Source organism: Aquarana catesbeiana, linkage group LG04 (genome assembly GCF_042186555.1).
Source record: "Aquarana catesbeiana isolate 2022-GZ linkage group LG04, ASM4218655v1, whole genome shotgun sequence".
Classification (NCBI taxonomy): domain Eukaryota; kingdom Metazoa; phylum Chordata; class Amphibia; order Anura; family Ranidae; genus Aquarana; species Aquarana catesbeiana.
The window spans coordinates 12,532,713-12,553,943 of record NC_133327.1 but is presented as its reverse complement, the minus strand read 5'-3'; the positions used below and the strand labels follow the sequence as shown (position 1 = coordinate 12,553,943).

Below are 21,231 nucleotides of genomic sequence, written 5' to 3'. Positions count from 1 at the left end.
TCCCACTGATCACCGATGTAAGGGGCATTCTTCCCACTGACCGCCAATGTAAGGGGCATTCTTCCCACTGACCGCCAATGTAAGGGACGTTCTTCCCACTGACCGCCAATGTAAGGGACGTTCTTCCCACTGACCGCCAATGTAAGGGGCGTTCTTGCTGCTGACCGCCAATGTAAGAGGACATTCTTCCCACTGACCACCAATCTAAGGGGACACACTTCCCACTGTCCACCAATGTACCATGAGTTGTAGATATAGAAAAGGGATCCCTGAGACTGGAACATTATTTCCAGAGTTCTTTCAATGTTAAAAAGGCTGAGAAAGGCTGCCCTAAATTCCTAACCGATTAGCCACAACTGAATTCCTTCACCGTTTACTTCATAGGAATCCCAATAAGGGAGTGTAGTACCATCGTGGGGCTTTGTAATGACTGTGGCAGTCGAGTGGAAATGGGAAAGTTGGCTAGGCCACTGGAACCCCTGGGAGATAGAACAAGCCGGCATGTGACCAATGTTGGCAGAAACTACACCACCTAAATATTGGTTTTAAGGGGGGAATGGTTCTGAACAAGAGGACGAAAAATCCTGACACTTCTGAGACACTGAAAAGAAATAAATACAATAACATGATGATATGCAGGTTGCCCCAGTCATGTGCCTAGTTGGACTCTACCATACACATAAGCTGTATCTTGTCGGGTTTCTCCTACTTACCGCTTTTGGCTTGAATGCCGTGTCATCAATACTCGCAGACTGCACTATAATCCGAGGGACAGGCTGCAAGGGAGACAGAGGATTTGTAATTTTAATTTTGTATAGACTGAAACAAGCCGCTAAATATATCCAAAACAGAGTTAATTAAATCTGCGGTTTATACACTTTGTTTCAGTGGATGGTCCTCTGATAGGACACCTATTCCTGCACCTCCTGGAACACATGTTCAGACTGCTGCTCACCCTCCTGGACCAGGCTACATGATAGGACTTCATCTAGTGACCTCCCCAACCTGCCCAAAGAGTTGAACATTGTTCGGAAAGTGGAGGCACTATGGAGCTGTAGAAAGAAGGGATGAGCTTAACAAATGTCCAGAAATTAATAGTAAGGGGTCTATTTACAAAAAAATTTTCACTATGTGAATGCCTCAAGCATGAGCACAGAAGTCACAAATAATCCCCATACTCTTGTATGCTTATTTCCTATGATTTCCACTCCATCTAGTGGCCATAATGCGGTCTTTTACTGATTGAGTCATTTCAGGAAAATACAAAATTATAGCCACTAGATGGAGCCGACAATCACAGGAAATAAACATATTAGACAAAGTACAGGAATTTTTGTGTGTGACCGTTGTATGAATCCTTGAGGCATTTGCACAATTATTTTTTTTTAAATAGACCTCTAATACTGTGACTGGACCCAGCTTGTGTTTCTAGTCACTTGACATGGGTCAATATTGTGAATAGAGATACTGTCCGCAAGAGCATGCAAATGCCGCCTTATGGAAAGTCCACATTTCTATAGGTTCTATGAGCTCTGGCTGCTATAGTAGAGGGTCTTTCTTACAGCAAATATATTTAGACTTTTCATAAATATTACAAATGGCTAAACAAATTTGAAGTTGTTTTAAGGCACCCAAATTTGAAAGTGAAAGGCAAAATATCTTAAGTATATGTAAACCCAATCATTAAAATCTCATATAAGCTTTAACATTATTAACGTAATTTACAAAAGTCATTTTTAATATGTATAAATCTGAAGCATTCATTACCCACTTGACCTCTGGCAGGTTTTACCCCCTTCATGACCAGGGCAATTTTTGCTATTCAGCACTGCGCTAATTTAACTGGAGATTGCATGCAATGCTTTTTTACCACACAAATAGAACTTTCTTTTGGCGGTAATTTGATCACCACTGGGCTTTTATTTTTTCTTATACAAACCAAGAAATTCTAATAATTTTGAAAAAAACAAACAAAAAAAAAAAAACATTTTCTACTCTTGTTATAAAACATATCCAATAAAATCAAATTTCCTCGTAGATTTAGGCCAAAATGTAGTCTGGTATATGTCACAATTGTTAACACTACATTTTTGGGGACACTAGTAAAGTTTTGATCGTGATCAAGATACTGATCCATATAGACACTATTCTGGTAATGGCAGTGATAAGTGACTTATAGTGTGACTGTAATAGTGTGGTGAGCAATCTGGCGCTAACTGACACTGGCTGGGAGGGTCACTAACCGACACGGATGTCACTAGTGACATTAATACAGTGATAATACTGTACTAATGGCACTGACAGGTGTGATCAGGAGGGCAATCAAGGGGTTAACCGTGTGCCTAACAAGTGTATGCAAGTGAATGTGTGCTGCTTTTACTCACTGATCTGGCTGGGTCTCTCTCCTCGGGCCCAATCATTGTTGTGGGGCCCAAAGCAGCTGCCCCTTGAGCCCACGCTGCCTGCAAATAGTTGATAAATGGATCTGGCTATTACTCAGGAGATGACGGCGGAATTGAATTTTGGGGGCACTGGTGATTGGTTGGCTGTTATGCCTGCAGCCTGTGAGGTGATTGGCCAGCTTGGTAAAGTAAACCTTGTCCGGAGAGAGGGTCTGTCAGTCCCAGGCACAGTCACACTGACCCCTCAAACAGCAGACCATGGGCCTGTTGAAGAACTTCTTCTCTGGAGGGTTTTGCGGGGTGTGCCTGGTACTTGTCTGACATCCTCTGGACACTATCAATGGGAAACCGCTGGGGGGGGCCTGTGTAATGATGGGGGTAGTATGGGGAAGGGGGTCCTGTATAGTGATGGGGGTTGTATGGGGAGGGGTCCCTGAGTAATGATAGGGGTAGTATGGGGAAGGGGGTCCTGTGTAAAAATAGGGAGTAGTATGGGGGAGGGGGTCCTGTGTAATGAAGTGGGAGGGCGTCTTCTGTAATGATGGGGGAGGGGAGTTCTGTGTAATGATGGGGGTAGTATGTTAGAGGGGGTCCTGTGTACTAATGGTGGGTGGTATGGAGGGAGGGGATTCCTGTGTAATGATGGGGAAGGGGGTCTTGTGTAATGATGGGGAGGGGAGTCCTGTGTAATGATGGGGGTAGTTATGTGAGAGGGGGATCCTGTGTAATAATGGTGGGTAGTATAGGGGGAGGGGTCCTGTGTAATGATGGGGAAGGGGGTCTTGTGTAATGATGGGGAAGGGGGTCTTGTGTAATGATGGGGGAGGGGATCTTGTGTAATGATGGAGGTAGTATGGGGGAGGGGTCCTGTGTAATGATGGAGGGGACCCAAGAAAGTGTTTGTCCAGGGGCCAATCAATATTAAAGAAGGCCCTGGAAATATTAAAGATGTCCCATCTTTGGAGCAAATTTTGGCTGGTTCGAAAGGACCTGGCTCCAGAACCTGAAATTTATACAGTGTCTGGCCAACTAAAGATTCAACAAAGGATGAAAAATAATGCATGCAATTGTTTTTAAAACCCAGTTATCAAATGAAGGTGCACATTTACAATGGAGAGGATATTGCTATCCGTGTTATTTTTTGCAGTACTGCTGCATACTGCGGCCTGCTCATCCATAAAATAATAAAAAAAAAAAAAGGTTAAAAAAATGTAATTAAAAAAAACCCACAATATTTCTATGAAAACATACATTTGTATAATTTAATTACTGACAGGAAACTGTACAAGCCATGGAAACAAGTTCCTAAATTCAGATGGATTTCTCAAAAGATAGAAAGTTATTAACAGCTGAATTTTCACAGCGCTAAAAAGGCAATAACAACTCCCAGTGGCCAAGTGAAATGTTCTAAAGTGGGATAATCTAATTTTCCAATGACCTTTTTAATAAATATAAATGTCTGTCATTTGTTTGTTGCACACATAGCAGTAGTGGTGAGGGGTTGCTGAATAGGACTGCATGGTGAGAGGAGGTATTTATATGTGGTCTCCATAATGACTGAAGACCCAGAAGGAAACATCAGACTGTCAGGATGTAGTAATTGAAGCCCCGTTATCAGTAACCTGGATCAGGCCGTATTTTATGCGCCCTGATGGCCGCTCTGTGGTGAAGCGGAACATGGCTGCGGCTCTGCCCAGACCATCATATATCTCACTAGTGTAGACATAATGCTCTGACAAGAAGCTCTTTACTGGTCCCTCCTGGATTGGAGCCATCAGAAAGCTGAGAAGAGCAAGGTCTATTTCCACCTGATCACTCCATAAATAAGGTTAAGCACGTCTATTATTGGGGCTGTCACAGCAAATGGAGGGACAGATGAGATGGGTTATCTTAAAGAGCTTAACTCTTCTTGTGCTGACAAGAGTTTAACAGATTGTGAGAACAAAGACAGGGCTAAGGCCTAGGCCACACTGACCACTCTGCTGCTGGTGACACTTTGACCTGCAGTCACCATTTTACTTGGAGTCACTTCCTCTCTGGACAAAAACATTGCAGAACCTTGATTATGGGGACATGGAGGAATTTTCGAGAAGGTGAGCGAACTCTTAGGAGATTCTACTACTGTACTACTGGTTCAAAGACAGAATTGCCTATGGCTTGGCATAGATGGGGACATCTCTTCTTTTGGCCTATCATGTTCGGCATTTGTTCGCACCGGTGATACTTTGAATGGCAGTCACCACTTTACCCAATTTGCTTCCTTTCTGTCCAAAACGTTCCAGAACTGTGATTATAGAAACATGGAGGCTTTTTTGAGGTGGTGAATGAACGCTTCGAGATTCCATCACTGGTTCAAAGACAGGATTGCATACGTGACATGAGCCTATGGCTTGGCACAGATGGGCACATCCCTTCCCAAGGGCCTGTGACTTTTGGCATTTGTCTGCATTGGTGACACTTTAAGCTGCAGGTACCATTTTACCTGAGTTGCTTCCTCTCCAACCAAAACGTTGCAGAACCTTGATTATAGAAACCTGGAGGTATTTTCGAAAAGGTGAGTGAACACTTAGCGATTCTACCACTAGTTCAAAGACTGGATTGCCTATGGCTTGGCATAAATGGGCACATCTCTTCCTAAAGGCCGGTGACTTTTGGCATTTGCGAGCATTGGTGACACTTTGAGCTGCAGGCACCATTTTACCCAAGTTGCTTCCTCTCCAACCAAAACGTTGCAGAATCTTGATTATAGCGACACAGAGGCATGTCCGAGAAACTGAGTAACCTCTTAGAGATTTTACCACTGGTTTGAAGACAGGATTTCCCATCTGACATAAGCCTATGGCTCGGCAAGACAGGTACATCTCTTCCTAGGGGCTTGTATCGCTGAGCTTTAGTTTACATCAGATGGGTTTTGCATCCCTTTACAACATCTAGGTCAATGTAGGTTAGGATGAGGTCAAATACACCAGTTAATGAATTCTGAATCTCAGAAACATCTCAAACTGATGCCATCAACTGAAACTAAAAAGACGACACAGGACTTAAAAATGGCAGACATAAGGGTTATTAACTCATCTGAGAGCAAGTTGTTGTAGCGTTCATATGCTTTTTGTATAGTGGTGAAAACAGGACATGCCTCTTTAAAGTGTAACTGTGGTCAGACTATGGACCGTAAAGTATTTATATATTCTTAACAAGCAGTAAATGAGTTTAAAGCAAGCCCTAATTGACCTCCAAAGCTACTGGTAGTGTGGAGCAATTCATGATGAAAATACCAGAAACCCAACAGAAGTTCTCACCCATCTCCACTATCCAGAACAAAATAAACAAACACAAAGCTTTGTATGGTGTTTCACCTACACTCTTATACATGAAAATGTAAAGGATCAGGCCTCTGGGTAAGAGGTTTTTCCAACACACAAGAATAAATGGGCTATAATGAGTACCAATGACCATCAAAGGTGCTCAATACTGCCCCTAAGGAGGTCAGAAAAAGTTGAATCAGTACAAGTTATTTCTGTGAAGGTTCTAATTTATCCAGGTCATACTATAGCTAACATTAGCTTATACAAGCCACTTCTTTAGTTCTAATGAGTGCCAGGAGGATACCCCAACATTTATATTCACACAGGTTGTGCTGACACCTTACTCCAATCACTGTGTAATGGCGATAAAGACATATGGACACATTCATAGTCCATATCAAGAGAGCAGCCTGGGTGACAACCATGGCTCCCTCCATAGATATAGTGGAGGAGTGACGTAGTGACACAGGGACAGGACGTGTAGTCCATATCAGGAGAGCAGCCTAGGGTAACAATCATGGCTCCCTCCATAGATACAGTGGAGGCGTGACATGGCCACACAGGGACAGGAAGTGTAGTGCATATCAGGAGAGCAGCCTGGGTTGATAACCATGGCTCCTTTCATAAATATAGTGGAGGAGTGACGTAGCCACACAGAGACAGGAAGTATAGTGCACATTAGGAGAGCAGCCTAGGGTGACAACCATAGCTCCCTCCATAAATTCAGTGGAGAAGTGATGTGGCCACACAGGGACAGGAAGTGTAGTCCATAGGAGGAGAGCAGCCTAGGGTGACAACCATGGCTCCCTCCATAGATAAACTGGAAGCGTGATGTAGTCATCCAGGAGTAGGAAGTGCATTATTTGCAGGATCACCAGGTGATAATAAAGCAAACGAAGCTTGGAAAAAGAAAATTAATGTAAATCACAGAAAGAACCAGTAAGCTGCAATATATTATTTTTGGGGGTTTTAAATGCACTATAACTAAAATCCCAAAGGAGTGTTGAGCTCAAAACCTCGGGAACAATTTAAGAAGGATCAAATGACACCATATGAGCGCTTCATTTTAAGGGAGGAACTGGAGCTAGGAGAAAAAACACAGAGGCAACATAAATACTTCAAGTAGCCAAAGTTCCTGGTGGGTTTTGAGGCGATCAATTGGACCCACCATGTAGCCAATGCTGGTCATCGCTAAAACACTTGATAAATGGCACAGGATCTGGGGTTAGATCATCTCATCATATCAGGAGCCGTCAGTTTAATCCAAATGAATGGAATAAGTCTTTGGCAGCGCCGAGATGGACGACTCCTGTGTCATTTACTTTCACGAATCATTAATTCCTTTGTACACAAATCACATTTTTGACAAAACATGAAATAAGCTTAATATGAAGGAAAAAGTCCAAAGCAGCACTCTGACTGGGCTGGGTGCACTAAATCACACACACTGGGAAATGCCAGCTTCAACAGCCACCGCAGGGAGACGGCAAAACGCCCCAATTATTAACTTATTACCCGGCGTCTTCCACATCTCTTTACTGAACCACAAGTGAATTTATTAGTGTGCTTCTCTTACACTCGTGCTGATTAAAAAAAGATTTCTGGTCTAATTATAAAAGCAGGGCATTTTTGTAGAGTATTCGAATTAACAGAAAGTAAATAAAGGAAATGTAAAATAATTGGAGACTCTAGAGGAGAGAATAAGATGCCCAAATAATGGATTAAAGCTGAAGTTTAATCTGCTTATGTTTTGCCTTGCCTTCTCTGATCCCCCCCCCCCCCCCCCATCAAACATGCAAATGACATTTTGAAATGAAACCTTTCTGATTTCATTACATGACTTATTTTAGACCAAGTTATGTCATAACTGGATCTCTGTGCTTCATTATGCAATGCAGGCAGATCATGGATGGTGGGAGGGGTTGGTGTGGTGCAGTACATAGCTTCCTGAAAACATCACAGAACTGTGCCTCAATACTCCTTTCGAGAGCCCTCAGTCCTTATGCAAGCAGTATCAGTTATGCAAATACAAACGCCTTGAAGGGTGAATGTCAGTCTGATGTAGTGGGAATTTCCTAGGCAGACTGTATTTCCATGCTGACCACCCTAGATAACGTGTGCATGTGGTGATAAGCCTCTATGGTCAAAATAACTGAAATTCAATGAAAGAAAGGGGTGAGCAACGGAGGAAAGGGGTAGAAGATACTGGTTCATAAGGTCAGCTCTATCTTGTATGCTGCAGCTCCTAATGCACAATGTGAGAAGCTCACAGACTGGGCAGAAGTGGGAACTTAGGAGCAGATATGATACTGTCTAACAAAGAGGCAATCAAAATTAGGACCAACAGATGGTATATCTGTGGTATAAGTACTTTGGGTCAGAGTCAAGACATGATCTATACTTTAGGTTTGGGACTACTTCCAGGGTCAGGGTATGATGAGTACCTTGGGTCAGGGCATGATGAGTACCTTGGGTCAGGGCATGATGAGTACCTTGGGTCAGGGCATGATCAGTACCTTGGGTCAGGGCATGATCAGTACCTTGGGTCAGGGCATGATCAGTACCTTGGGTCAGGGCATGATAAGTACCTTGGGTCAGGGCATGATCAGTACCTTGAGTCAGGACCTACTTACAGAGTTGAAGACATGAGCAGTACTTTGAGCCAGGGTCTACTTTCAGTGTCAAGACGTGATCAGAACTTTGGGTCTGGGTCAATTTTTAGGTTCAAGGCATGATCAGTACCTTGGGTGAGGGCATGATCAGTACCTTGGGTCAGGGTATGATCAGTACCTTGGGTCAGGGCATGATCAGTACCTTGGGTCAGGGCATGATCAGTACCTTGGGTCAGGGCATGATCAGTACCTTGGGTCAGGGCATGATCAGTACCTTGGGTCAGGGCATGATCAGTACCTTGGGTCAGGGCATGATCAGTACCTTGGGTCAGGGCATGATCAGCACCTTGGGTCAGGGCAAGATCAGTACCTTGGGTCAGGGCAAGATCAGTACCTTGGGTCAGGGCAAGATCAGTACCTTGGGTCAGGGCATGATCAGTACCTTGGGTTAGGGCATGATCAGTACCTTGGGTCTGGGCATGATCAGTACCTTGGGTCAGGGCATGATCAGTACCTTGGGTCAGGGACTACCTACAGAGATGAAGACATGAGCAGTACTTTGGGCCAGGGTCTACTTTCAGGGTCAAGACATGATCAGAACTTTGGGTCTGGGTCAATTTTTAGGGTCAAGGCATAATCAGTACTTTGGGGCAGGACCTACTTCCAGGGTCAAGACCTACTTTCAGAGTCAAAACATGATTAGTACTTTGGATCTGGACCTATTTCCAGGGCCAAGACAAGATCAGTCCTTTGGGGAAGGACCTAATTCCAGAGTCAAGACATGATCAGTGCTGTGGGTCTGAGTCAAGGCATGATTAGTTGCCGAAAAGGCATCTCAGCACGGTCTGTTCCATTATCGGCAGCTCACTAGTAAGTGCCATGGAACTGTCACAAGGGCTGTGAAAGAGTCTATTCCCTTAGAAGTGCCAGTACTACAAATCCATGGCAGGTCAGAAATTCCACTAATCAACTTGATGGGGAAGATTCTCTTTTCTTGGATTTAAAACTATAAAAGCCACCAACATCACAGCTCGCAAATTCCTCTCCTGACAGATTTCTTCTAACACACATGTCCTTCTGGCAGGAAGTGCGGACTATTAACTATTGCCGAAAAACCATCTTCCAACATGTCCAACCTAAGAAGGGTTCTGAGGTCTGTAGTTTATCACCAGTGATTGGTAAACAACCAGAAATCAGAAACAATCACAAAGAAGAGGGAAAGAGGACAGAATTCTTCCTTTATTAGCCATTGAACGGGAATTGCTAACTGGCAGGTCATGGCCTAACATGAACCCAACTAATGGATAGATGTATGCTATTGTTTATTAGATACACAAGCAGCTTGGCAGAGATTCCCGATCTATAGAGCTCCAGCAGACAGAATGCTTAAAGCACATTTCTGCATCACCTTAAGTTTTATTCAGTCCCTGGAGCCTCTTATCACCGGCTAAAACAATGGAAATACTAGTAACATTCCCGTTTTCATACTATCATTCACCCTACGTTACCCCTTTCCCCCTCTGATCAATGGCTTCTCATCAAGGCATATGGGCAGGGCTTCATTTAATACAGGAAAGTTTTAGCCAATAAAGGTAACAAGCTCATGATTATTCAGTCCCTCCACCAAAGAGGTCAATGACAGACTCCTCCAGGCTCCTCTTCTGTACTGAAATTACTTACTCTGATTTCACCACACACTGAGCTTCTCATAATGTGCATTAGAAGCTGTACCAGGTCCGATAGAGCCTGCCTCATTTCCTGGCTGCAGGATATCCAGCATCATCTAGCCCAGGGGTCCCCAAACTTCATAAACAAAGGGTCAGCTTACCATCCTTCAAACTTTAGGAGGGTCGAACTGTGGCCAGTGAGAGTAGAAAGTGCCCCAGCATCAGTGGGAGTAAAGAACGACTTTAGTGGCCAGTGGGAGCAAAAAAAATTAACAGCATCTGTGGTCAGTAGGAGGGGGAATAGTGTCCCATCAATGGTGTCAGTGTGGGGGGGGACAGGGCCCCGTCGTTGGTGTCAGTGTGGGGGGGGGACAGGGCCCCGTCGTTGGTGTCAGTGAGGGAGGGACAGGGCCCCGTCGTTGGTGTCAGTGAGGGGGGGACAGGGCCCCGTCGTCGGCGTCAGTGAGGGGGGGACAGGGCCCCGTCGTCGGCGTCAGTGAGGGGGGGACAGGGCCCCGTCGTCGGCGTCAGTGAGGGGGGGACAGGGCCCCGTCGTCGGTGTCAGTGAGCGGGGGACAGGGCCCCGTCGTCGGTGTCAGTGAGCGGGGGACAGGGCCCCGTCGTCGGTGTCAGTGAGCGGGGGGGACAGGGCTCCGTCGTCGGTGTCAGTGAGGGGGGGACAGGGCCCCGTCGTCGGTGTCAGTGAGGGGGGGACAGGGCCCCGTCGTCGGTGTCAGTGAGGGGGGGACAGGGCCCCGTCGTCGGTGTCAGTGAGGGGGGGACAGGGCCCCGTCGTCGGTGTCAGTGAGGGGGGGACAGGGCCCCATCGTCGGTGTCAGTGAGGGGGGGACAGGGCCCCGTCATTGGTGTCAGTGAGGGGGGGACAGGGCCCCGTCATTGGTGTCAGTGAGGGGGGGACAGGGCCCCATCGTCGGTGTCAGTGAGGGGGGGACAGGGCCCCGTCGTCGGTGTCAGTGAGGGGGGGACAGGGCCCCGTCGTCGGTGTCAGTGAGCGGGGGACAGGGCCCCGTCGTCGGTGTCAGTGAGCGGGGGGGACAGGGCTCCGTCGTCGGTGTCAGTGAGGGGGGGGGACAGGGCCCCATCGTCGGTGTCAGTGAGGGGGGGGGACAGGGCCCCGTCGTCGGTGTCAGTGAGGGGGGGACAGGGCCCCGTCATTGGTGTCAGTGAGGGGGGGACAGGGCCCCGTCATTGGTGTCAGTGAGGGGGGGACAGGGCCCCGTCGTTGGTGCCAGTGAGGGGGGAACAGGGCCCCGTCGTTGGTGCCAGTGAGGGGGGAACAGGGCCCCGTCGTTGGTGCCAGTGAGGGGGGAACAGGGCCCCGTCGTTGGTGTCAGTGGGGGGGGGGGCAGGGCCCCATTGTTGGTGTCAGTGGGGGGGGACAGGGCCCCATTGTTGGTGTCAGTGGGGGGGGGAACAGGGCCCCATCGTTGGTGTCAGTGGGGGGGGGTCAGGGCACCATCATTGGCATCAGTGGGAGGAATAGTGCCCCATCATTGGGATGAATAGTGACCCATCATTGGCATCAGTGGGAGGAATAGTGCCCCATCATTGGGATGAATAGTGACCCATCATTGGCATCAGTGGGAGGAATAGTGACCCATCATTGGTATTAGTGGAAGGAATAGTGCTCCATCATTGGTATTAGTTGGAGGAATAGTGCCCCATCATTAGTGTCAATGGGAGGAATAGTGCCCCATCATTAGTGTCAATGGGAGGAATAGTGCCCAATCAGCGGTGTCAATGGGAGGAATAGTGCCTCATCACTGGTATCAGTGGGAGGAATAGTGCCCAATCATTGGTATCAGTGGGAGGAATAGTGCCCCATCATTGGTATTAGTTGGAGGAATAGTGCCCCATCATTGGTATTAGTTGGAGGAATAGTGCTCCATCATTAGTATTAGTTGGAGGAATAGTGCCTCATCATTAGTGTCAATGGGAGGAATAGTGCCTCATCATTGGTATCAGTGGAAGGAATAGTACCCCATCATTGGTGTCAATGGGAGGAATAGTGCCCCATCATTGGTGTCAACGGGAGGAATAGTGCCTCATCATTGGTATGAGTGGGGGGGAATAGTGGCTCATCACTGGTATCAGTGGGAGGAATAGTGCTCCATCATTGATGTCAATGAGAGGAATAGTGCCTCATCACTGGAATGAATAGTGCTCCATCATTGGTATCAGTGGGAGGAATAGTGCCCCATCATTGGAATCAGTGGGAGGGGAATAGTGCCCCATCATTGGTATCAGTGAGAGGAATAGTCCCCCATCATTGGTGTCAATGGGAGGAATAGTGCCCCATCATTAGGATAAGCGTTAGAATGGGGGTGGGCACAGGTTTTAGTCTAGACAGGATTTGACTGGACTTCTACTTTAAAGTAAATATATATAGATCTCTGTAGCATCTTGGTGCTGCTGATCTCCTGTAGTCTGTTTGCAGTCAATTCCTGTCTATATGCACTCCAACAATGGTTGATATGACATTTCTCTTGGCGTGTTTTATTTTGGTGAGAAAAATGGACCATGCCTGTGTAATTTGCGTAGGAACGTCCGCTTTCAATCTCCAATGGAAGCCCAGGTGACGACCCAAGAGTGCAAATGGAATACAGAGACAGTGTTGTCACCTTATAACAGGAAGGGGTTGAACAAGGACTTTCATAGCAGGGTCATGAAGTTTTGGAACGATCTGATCAAGCTTATACAACATTTTAAGGATGAGGTTTATATCTCTGTTTACATTTTTATAGTTTTATATGTGCATGTTTAGATTTTTGTATAAAATATATCTATTGTACAGTATATCTGTATTTTGGCATGTTTTTGTTCTCTTTTCACCATCTCTTACTTGTTTCATCCATGCCATACCTTAAAGCAGGTGGCATTTAGTGGTGAAGCAGCACCAAACCCAGAAACGATGGAGCGATTCCGTCAATCAATATCGGCAAGCATTTTTTTGGATTATTTTGTAGCGGATGAGGGAAATCTGCTGATTCCAGAGCGCACTTCCCGGCGAGCCCTTCCCGAGCCTCACCTGTCATTAGAAATTAGTCACACACATACGGCCGTGACCCGCTGATGAGCGCCAGGCTTTCGGCAAAAAGACGTCTCGGAGATTTAGCGGCTCACCTTCCGAAAGCAATCAGCTCTAATTAGGGACCAGATCTTTATTAAAAGAGAACACTTTGGAGCCCGTGACCCCTGACAGACCACACATAACACTTGAAGTAGACGCGGGGCTAACATTATGGAAATGTTATAATTAGGAAAGTGCTTACACTGCAATGATCTGCTTCTCGCCCCCAAGGCCAACGACATTAACGGCTGAAGTAATGAAGACGGAAGAGATTTCTTAAGGGTGCCTGGCGCTCTGATCTTTTGCTCTACCATTTCATTTCAAGGGGAACTGGAGGATTTTATTTATTTTATTTTTATCTATATAGGTGGACATACTGTATATGTAAAATAGACTGGATAAGTGTCACCCTTAGCCCCGGTTTATAATTCTATACACTTAGACTAGATGGATTAACGTTTGTGGTCACCCAATGATCACACTGATTGTTGGACATACCGTTTCTAAACCATGGCCACGAATACAGAGATGCCCCCCACCCTTCGTTTAAATAACCCAAAAGAGAGCAACTGCATCTAGAATTCTGGATTCCACCATCCAAGTTGGGTGCGTCCAGTGCACCGCACATCTACAGTGGGGAAAATAATTATTTGATCCCCTGCAGATTTTGTAAGTTTGTTCACTTACAAAAAAATGAAGGGTCTATAATTTTTAGCATAGGTGTATTTTAAATGATAGAGACAGAATATCAACCAAAAATCCTGAAAAAAAACAGTTGCCGTTCAGTGAGTAAAATAAGTATTTGATTCCCAAGCAAAACATGACTTAGTACTTGGTGGAGAAACCCTTGTTGACCAGCACAGAGGTAAGACGTTTCTTGTAGTTGGTGACCAGGTTTGCACACATCTCAGGAGGCATTTTGGTCCACTCTTCTTTACAGATCTTCTCTAAATCCTTAAGGTTTCTTGGCTGTCGCTTGACAACTCGAAGTTTCAGCTCCCTCCATAAATTTTCTATAGGATTAAGGTCTGTAGACTGGCTAGGCCACTCCATGACCTTAATGTGCTTCTTCTTGAGCCACTCCTTTGTTGCCTTGGCGGTATGTCTTGGGTCACTGTCATGCTGGAAGACCCATCCACGACCCATCTTCAGTGTTCTAGGCTGAGGGAAGAAGGTTCTCATCCAAGATTTTACAAAACATGGCCCATACATTAGCCCCTTAAAGCGGCAAAGTCGGCCTCTATCTTTAGTAGAGAAACAGCCTCAATACATAATGTTTCCAACTCCCTGCTTGACTGTAGGGAAGGTGTTCTTAGGGTCATAGTCAGCATTTTTCTTCCTCCAAACACGGCGAGTCAAGTTCATGCCAAAGAGCTCAATTTTTGTCTCATCTGACCACAGCACTTTTTCCCAATTCTTCCCTGAATCATTTAGGTGTTCTTTGGCAAGCTTCAGATGGCCTGTACATGTTCCGTCTCGAGGAGGAGGGCCCTGCCAGCGCTGCAGGATTTCAATCCTTGGCGGTGTATTGTGTTACCAATGGTTTTGTCTGGTGACTGTGGTCCCAACTGCCTTGAGATCATTCACAAGCTCCTCCCTCACTTTTCTCATGATCATCCTTACCCCATGAGGTGAAACCTTGCATGGAGCTCCAGACCGAGGGCGATTGATAGTTATTTTGTATTTCTTCCATTTGCGAATAATCTCTCCAACAGTTGTCTCCTTCTCACCAAGTTTCTTGCTGAAGGTCTTGTAGCCCCATTCCAGCCTTGTACAGGTCTACAATCTTGTCCATGACGTCCTTTGACAGCTCTTTGGTCTTGCCCATGATGGAGAAGTTTGAATGGAAGAAAGATTCTGTGGACAGGTGTCTTTTATACACATAATGAGTTGTCGTTAGGAGCACCTTCTTAAATTAACAATGAGCACATACTGTAGCCAGTTTGTGGGAGCCAGAATTTATGTCGGTTGCTTGGGGATCAAATACTTATTTTACTCACTGAACTGCAGCCCAATTTATAACATTTGTAGCGTGTATTTGTTTTTTTGGATTTGTGGTTGATATTCTGTCACTATCATTTAAAATACACCTACAGTAACAATTCTAGACCCTTCATTTCTTTGTAAGTGGGCAAACTTATAAAACCTGCAGGGGACTAAATAATTTTTTCCCCCACTGTATGGTGAACCCAATATGACAAATTGGGTGGTAAGGCAAGGAGGATGGATATTTTCATGCGCATTTCCCCATGGATTTGCTGCCAGAGAAACCTTCTCCACCCATCTGACTATTGTTTCACTTCTTCAGTCAGTCCTTTAGATCTGTAAATCCACAAACATCATGCTTCGGGATGACTGGAGAGCTCTGACTTATCAGGGGGTATCGTTGGACCTCTGCAGAGAGACCGCTGCTTCTCCATAGAGAGCAAGGGTCCTTCTCTGCAGCATGCTGGCAGGGGAAAGTCTTTTCTACTCAGGCTGTGACTGCTGTCCAGCGTTTTTTGCTTAGATGCACCTGGAATATACCAAATAAGCCACTATATACAAGGCTTTTTTTAGCTGGAACTTGGTGGAACTCAGTATCACCACCTCTGACTCAGGGCCTCTGATCCCTGCTCATCACCATTACTTATTAGCACAGAAGTCTTGCTTCTTTGTTTACAAGTGACAGCTTGTCTCCCACAGATCTGATCTCCTGAGCGGCTCTCCTGCAGGATGGGGACAAAGGAGATGCAGGTGCCCAGGGTGCAGTGCGGATGTCAACACCCCCACTGGATGATCTCCCTGCGAGTGAGAGATGCGGCACCACCTATAGTGTGCAGGGAGGTACTAGAGCCGGCTGGGTGCTTCAGCTTAATACAGTAACAAAAGTAAGACACATGGAAGATGATGGAGCTTTTAAGGAGGGGCAGAAGATGGGGGTAGTGGAGGGAGGGGTTGCATGTAGAGGTCAGAGCTGAAGAGGGGATGAAAGTGAGATGTGGATGAGGGATGCAGAGGCAAGCAGCTGTGCACTCTGTGTGTAGCGCACTCCTGAACTCTGCGCTCTGTATGCAGCGCACCCCTGAACTCTGCGCTCTGTATGCAGCGCACCCCTGAACTCTGCGCTCTGTATGCAGCGCACCCCTGAACTCTGCGCTCTGTATGCAGCGCACCCCTGAACTCTGCGCTCTGTATGCAGCGCACCCCTGAACTCTGCGCTCTGTATGCAGCGCACCCCTGAACTCTGCGCTCTGTATGCAGCGCACCCCTGAACTCTGCGCTCTGTATGCAGCGCACCCCTGAACTCTGCGCTCTGTATGCAGCGCACCCCTGAACTCTGCGCTCTGTATGCAGCGCACCCCTGAACTCTGCGCTCTGTATGCAGCGCACCCCTGAACTCTGCGCTCTGTATGCAGCGCACTCCTGAACTCTGCGCTCTGTATGCAGCGCACCCCTGAACTCTGCACTCTGTATGCAGCGCACCCCTGAACTCTGCACTCTGTATGCAGCGCACCCCTGAACTCTGCACTCTGTATGCAGCGCACCCCTGAACTCTGCACTCTGTATGCAGCGCACCCCTGAACTCTGCACTCTGTATGCAGCGCACCCCTGAACTCTGCACTCTGTATGCAGCGCACCCCTGAACTCTGCACTCTGTATGCAGCGCACCCCTGAACTCTGCACTCTGTATGCAGCGCACCCCTGAACTCTGCACTCTGTATGCAGCGCACCCCTGAACTCTGCACTCTGTATGCAGCGCACCCCTGAACTCTGCACTCTGTATGCAGCGCACCCCTGAACTCTGCACTCTGTATGCAGCGCACCCCTGAACTCTGCACTCTGTATGCAGCGCACCCTTGAACTCTGCACTCTGTATGCAGCGCACCCCTGAACTCTGCACTCTGTATGCAGCGCACCCCTGAACTCTGCACTCTGTATGCAGCGCACCCCTGAACTCTGCACTCTGTATGCAGCGCACCCCTGAACTCTGCACTCTGTATGCAGCGCACCCCTGAACTCTGCACTCTGTATGCAGCGCACCCCTGAACTCTGCACTCTGTATGCAGCGCACCCCTGAACTCTGCACTCTGTATGCAGCGCACCCCTGAACTCTGCACTCTGTATGCAGCGCACCCCTGAACTCTGCACTCTGTATGCAGCGCACCCCTGAACTCTGCACTCTGTATGCAGCGCACCCCTGAACTCTGCACTCTGTATGCAGCGCACCCCTGAACTCTTCACTCTGTATGCAGCGCACCCCTGAACTCTGCACTCTGTATGCAGCGCACCCCTGAACTCTGCACTCTCTATGCAGCGCACCCCTGAACTCTGCACTCTGTATGCAGCTCACCCCTGAACTCTACACTCTGTATGCAGCGCACCCCTGAACTCTGCACTATGTACGAACGTTGCACTCTGTGTGTACCCACCCCCCCAATTCTGCACTCCGTATGTAGTACACGCCTGGTATTTAATGCCCCTTTAGGCCCCTCCCACTGTTAGCGAATTTGACCACACCCACTATTTGAAAGCAGACATTCCAAGGTATTTAGCAAGAGGCCTGGCATACTCGTACTGGGCAAGGAGTTTGCAGAGGATAGGAGAGCTCCAGGAACGGGTAAAGGCCTTGGCTGGGATATAGCCACAAGCATGAACGACCTCTTGTAGTGAGAGGTCATTTGGAGCTGGTAAGCAGATATCTCTGCCTTTGGTGGTGGCATTGTTGCACGGATCACTTTCAATGGTGGAGATGCACATCAAGAATACCAACACTTGGAAATAAAACTATTACTACATCACTTGTGGACACTTAATATTTTTTGGTTTGATTTTTTTAATTGTTTTTTAATTTAGTGCAACTCTGCTCATTTACCAATCTATTAAGCTGTACATATGTCTTGCAGGAGAGTTGCTGCTTATAGTGTTGAAGATACGGATTTAAAAAGCAGTTATTTTTTACCTTTTCTTATATAAATACATGCATCAGCTGTTATTTAAATACCCCCCCCCATAAATATAACCCTGACCACCCACCAATCAGAAAACTCAAATCTGTTTATAATCCTGAATGGAAGTATTAATTCCTTGAAATGGAATTAGAGGAGAATAATTCTCAGTATTTCCCAGATCATAAATCTGCTTCATCAGGAAACATGGGAGGCATATCTATCATGTTACATTGAAATTAATATTAGTAATTGATATTTATATGGAAAAAACACAGAGAGTTATCCTCATCCCCCTGCAGGAATCTGCCTAAATTGAATGGAATTAATACTTACGCTCAGGATTGTAAAGACGAAATTCTGATTCTGATGGGTGGTCGGGTTTTACATACTTGTGTGAACAGCTGATACATACAACCATCTCTGGATTTTTTTATCATCATCAAGTGAAATTTGCCCCAAAATTTGTACAAAAAATATTATTTAAACTGATTACATATAAAACCTTTTTTTCCCTACCCAAAACACACTGACGCGGTGCGGTTTGCCTGTACCAAGGGAGCAGCGCAGTGTACCGCTGGGTTTGGTGTGGGTTAGCTGAGCTTTACCATAGAGTTCTACCATGTCCTGAGATTTTGGTGCGCTTTCTGAAATCGCAACAAAACCAAAAGGAACAGAATATACAGTTGTGCTGAAAAGTTTGCATCCCCATTCAGAAATTGTGCCATTTTTACATTGATAATAAAAATATGACTAATCATGTAAAAAATTATTTTTATTTAAAGCGGAGTTTCACCCAAAAGTGGAACTTCCACTTTAAGCACTCCTCGCCCCCTTACATGACACATTTGGCATGTCATTTTGTTGGGGGGGGGGGGGGGTGCTTCGTTTTGAGTGGGACTTCCTGTCCAAATTCATGCTTCTGCCTATGGGCCGCCTAGGCGACACCTCCCCCCCCCAGGGGGCCCCTCCCTCTCGGCAATCTTCTGGGACACGTAATAGGTTTCAGAAGATTGCCTGTCCACTGAGAGAGTGCAGCGCGACTCGCGCATGCACAGTGCGTGCCCGGCCGTGAAGCCGCAAAGCGGTCACAGCCAGGTGCCCACAGTTTTAATGGAGGCGGCGAGGAGAGGAAGGGGAAAGGAGCGGGGCACTGTACGGCCCCCATCGCTGGACCGTGGAACAGGTGAGTGTCTGTTTATTAAAAGTCAGCAGCTACACTTTTTGTAGCTGCTAACTTTTAATAAACAAAAAAAGCCTGGAACTCCGCTTTAACCACTTCAATACAGGGCAATTATACACCTTCCCGCCCAGACCAATTTGCAGCTGTCGCACTCTGAATGACAATTGCGCGGTCATGCTACACTGTACCCAAACTAAATTTTTATCATTTTGTTCCCACAAATAGAGAATTTCTTTTGGTGTTATTTGATCACCACTGGGATTTTTATTTTCTGCTAAACATAAAAAAAAGACCAAAATTTTTGAAAAAAAAATGTTTTTTTTTTTGTTTCTGTTACAAAACTTTGTAAATAAGTATGTTTTCTCCTTCACTAATGGGGCTGCACTGACGGGTACCGATGATGGGCACTAATATGCGGCACTGATGGGTACACATAGGCGGCACGGATGGGCACTGAAAGGTGGCACAGATGGGCACTGAAAGGTGGCACAGATGGGCACTGATAAGTGGCACAGATGGGCACGGATAAGTGGCACAGATGGGAACTGATAAGTGGCACAGATGGGCACTGATAAGTGGCACAGATGGGCACTGATAGGCAGCACAGATGGGCACTGATAAGTGGCACAGATGGGCACTGATAGGCAGCACAGATGGGCACTGATAGGCGGCACAGATGGGCACTAATGGATGGTACTGATGGGCATCACTGATTGGCAGGCATCCATTGTGGGCACTGATTGTTATCCCTGGTGGCCATGGGTGGCATACCTGGTGGTGACTAAAGGTGGCGTCCCTGGTGGGCATCCTTGGGGGGGCTGCGCTGATAATCAATCAGTACAGACCCTCCCTGTCAGAAGAGCAGCCGATCAGCTCTCCTCTACTTGCGTCTGACAGACGCGAGCGAGAAAAAGCCGTTCAACGCCTCTTCCTGTTTACACTGTGATCAGCCGTGATTGGACACGGCTGATCACGTGGCAAAGAGTCTCTGTCAGAGACTCTTTACCCAGATCGGTGTTGCGGTGTGTCAGACTTACACGCCGCAACAATGATCGCCACAATGCGCGCAGCGGCTTGATATCCTGGCGACGTCATATGATGTCCAGTCAGGATATCGCAACCACTTTGTTGACGTCATACTGCTATATGGTGAACGGAAAGTGGTTAAGAATAGTGATCATATGAAGCCATTTATTATCATTTGGCTCCTTTTGAAATCATAACAGAACTCACCCAAATGACCCTGATGGAAAGTTTCCACCCCCTGGAATATTTGGCCTTGGTACACACACACACACACACACACACACGGTGACACACAGGATAAAATGGCAATTATAAGTTAACTTCCCACATCGGTGGCTTTTTAAAATTACAATAACTGTCTATGTATAAATAGTCCATGAGTTTGATCATTCTCACGTGGATGCATTGAGTAGACTAGAAACTGAGCCATGGGGTGCAGAAAAGAACTGTCAAAAGACCTGCATAACAAGGTAATGGAACTTTATAAATATGGAAAAGGATATAAAAAGAGTATTGTCATATTGTGCTCCATAAAAACAACCACACCGTCTTTTTCCTGGCCTGTATTTCTTATGAGGTTACCTGTGGGGTTTTTCTTTGTATCCCAAACAATTATCGTCGTATTGTGCTCCATAAAAACAATTCGCACCAGGAGAACACACAGTGATTATTGCTAGCGGCTATAGCTGCTGGCAAGAATCACATAAAAAATCCAACATGCTGGTTGTATCCAAGTAGATCAAACTGTGTACAATTAGCCTGCCCCATACATGGTTAGAATCTCGGCCAGTGCCTGCTGAACCGTCTGAGATTTCAACTGTCTATGGCCTGGCTTAAGACCAGTCCCTGCAGCCTCCTCTCCTCTATGCTCTGGTGGTCGCCGGTCCTCTGATATCATCAAGTCCAATGCAAAGGTTAGTAAAGCTACTTTTTGATCCTCCCTAGACCTAAATGAGCATTTAACCCTTGGAGTGCGGGGGCAGCCTCACTGAGGGAGCGTTTTTCCTTTCCCCGGAG

At 46.5% G+C, this 21,231-nt stretch overlaps 1 protein-coding gene across 1 annotated transcript in view; it reads right to left on the bottom strand.

Annotated features, from left to right (window-relative positions):
- Positions 1-21,231, bottom strand: part of KIF13B (kinesin family member 13B) — a 367,935-nt gene that overhangs the window by 16,071 nt on the left and 330,633 nt on the right. The window contains exon 38 of the mRNA XM_073624835.1: positions 714-776. Coding sequence (XP_073480936.1) covers positions 714-776 — 63 coding nt within the window. The remainder of the gene's footprint in view (positions 1-713; positions 777-21,231) is intronic.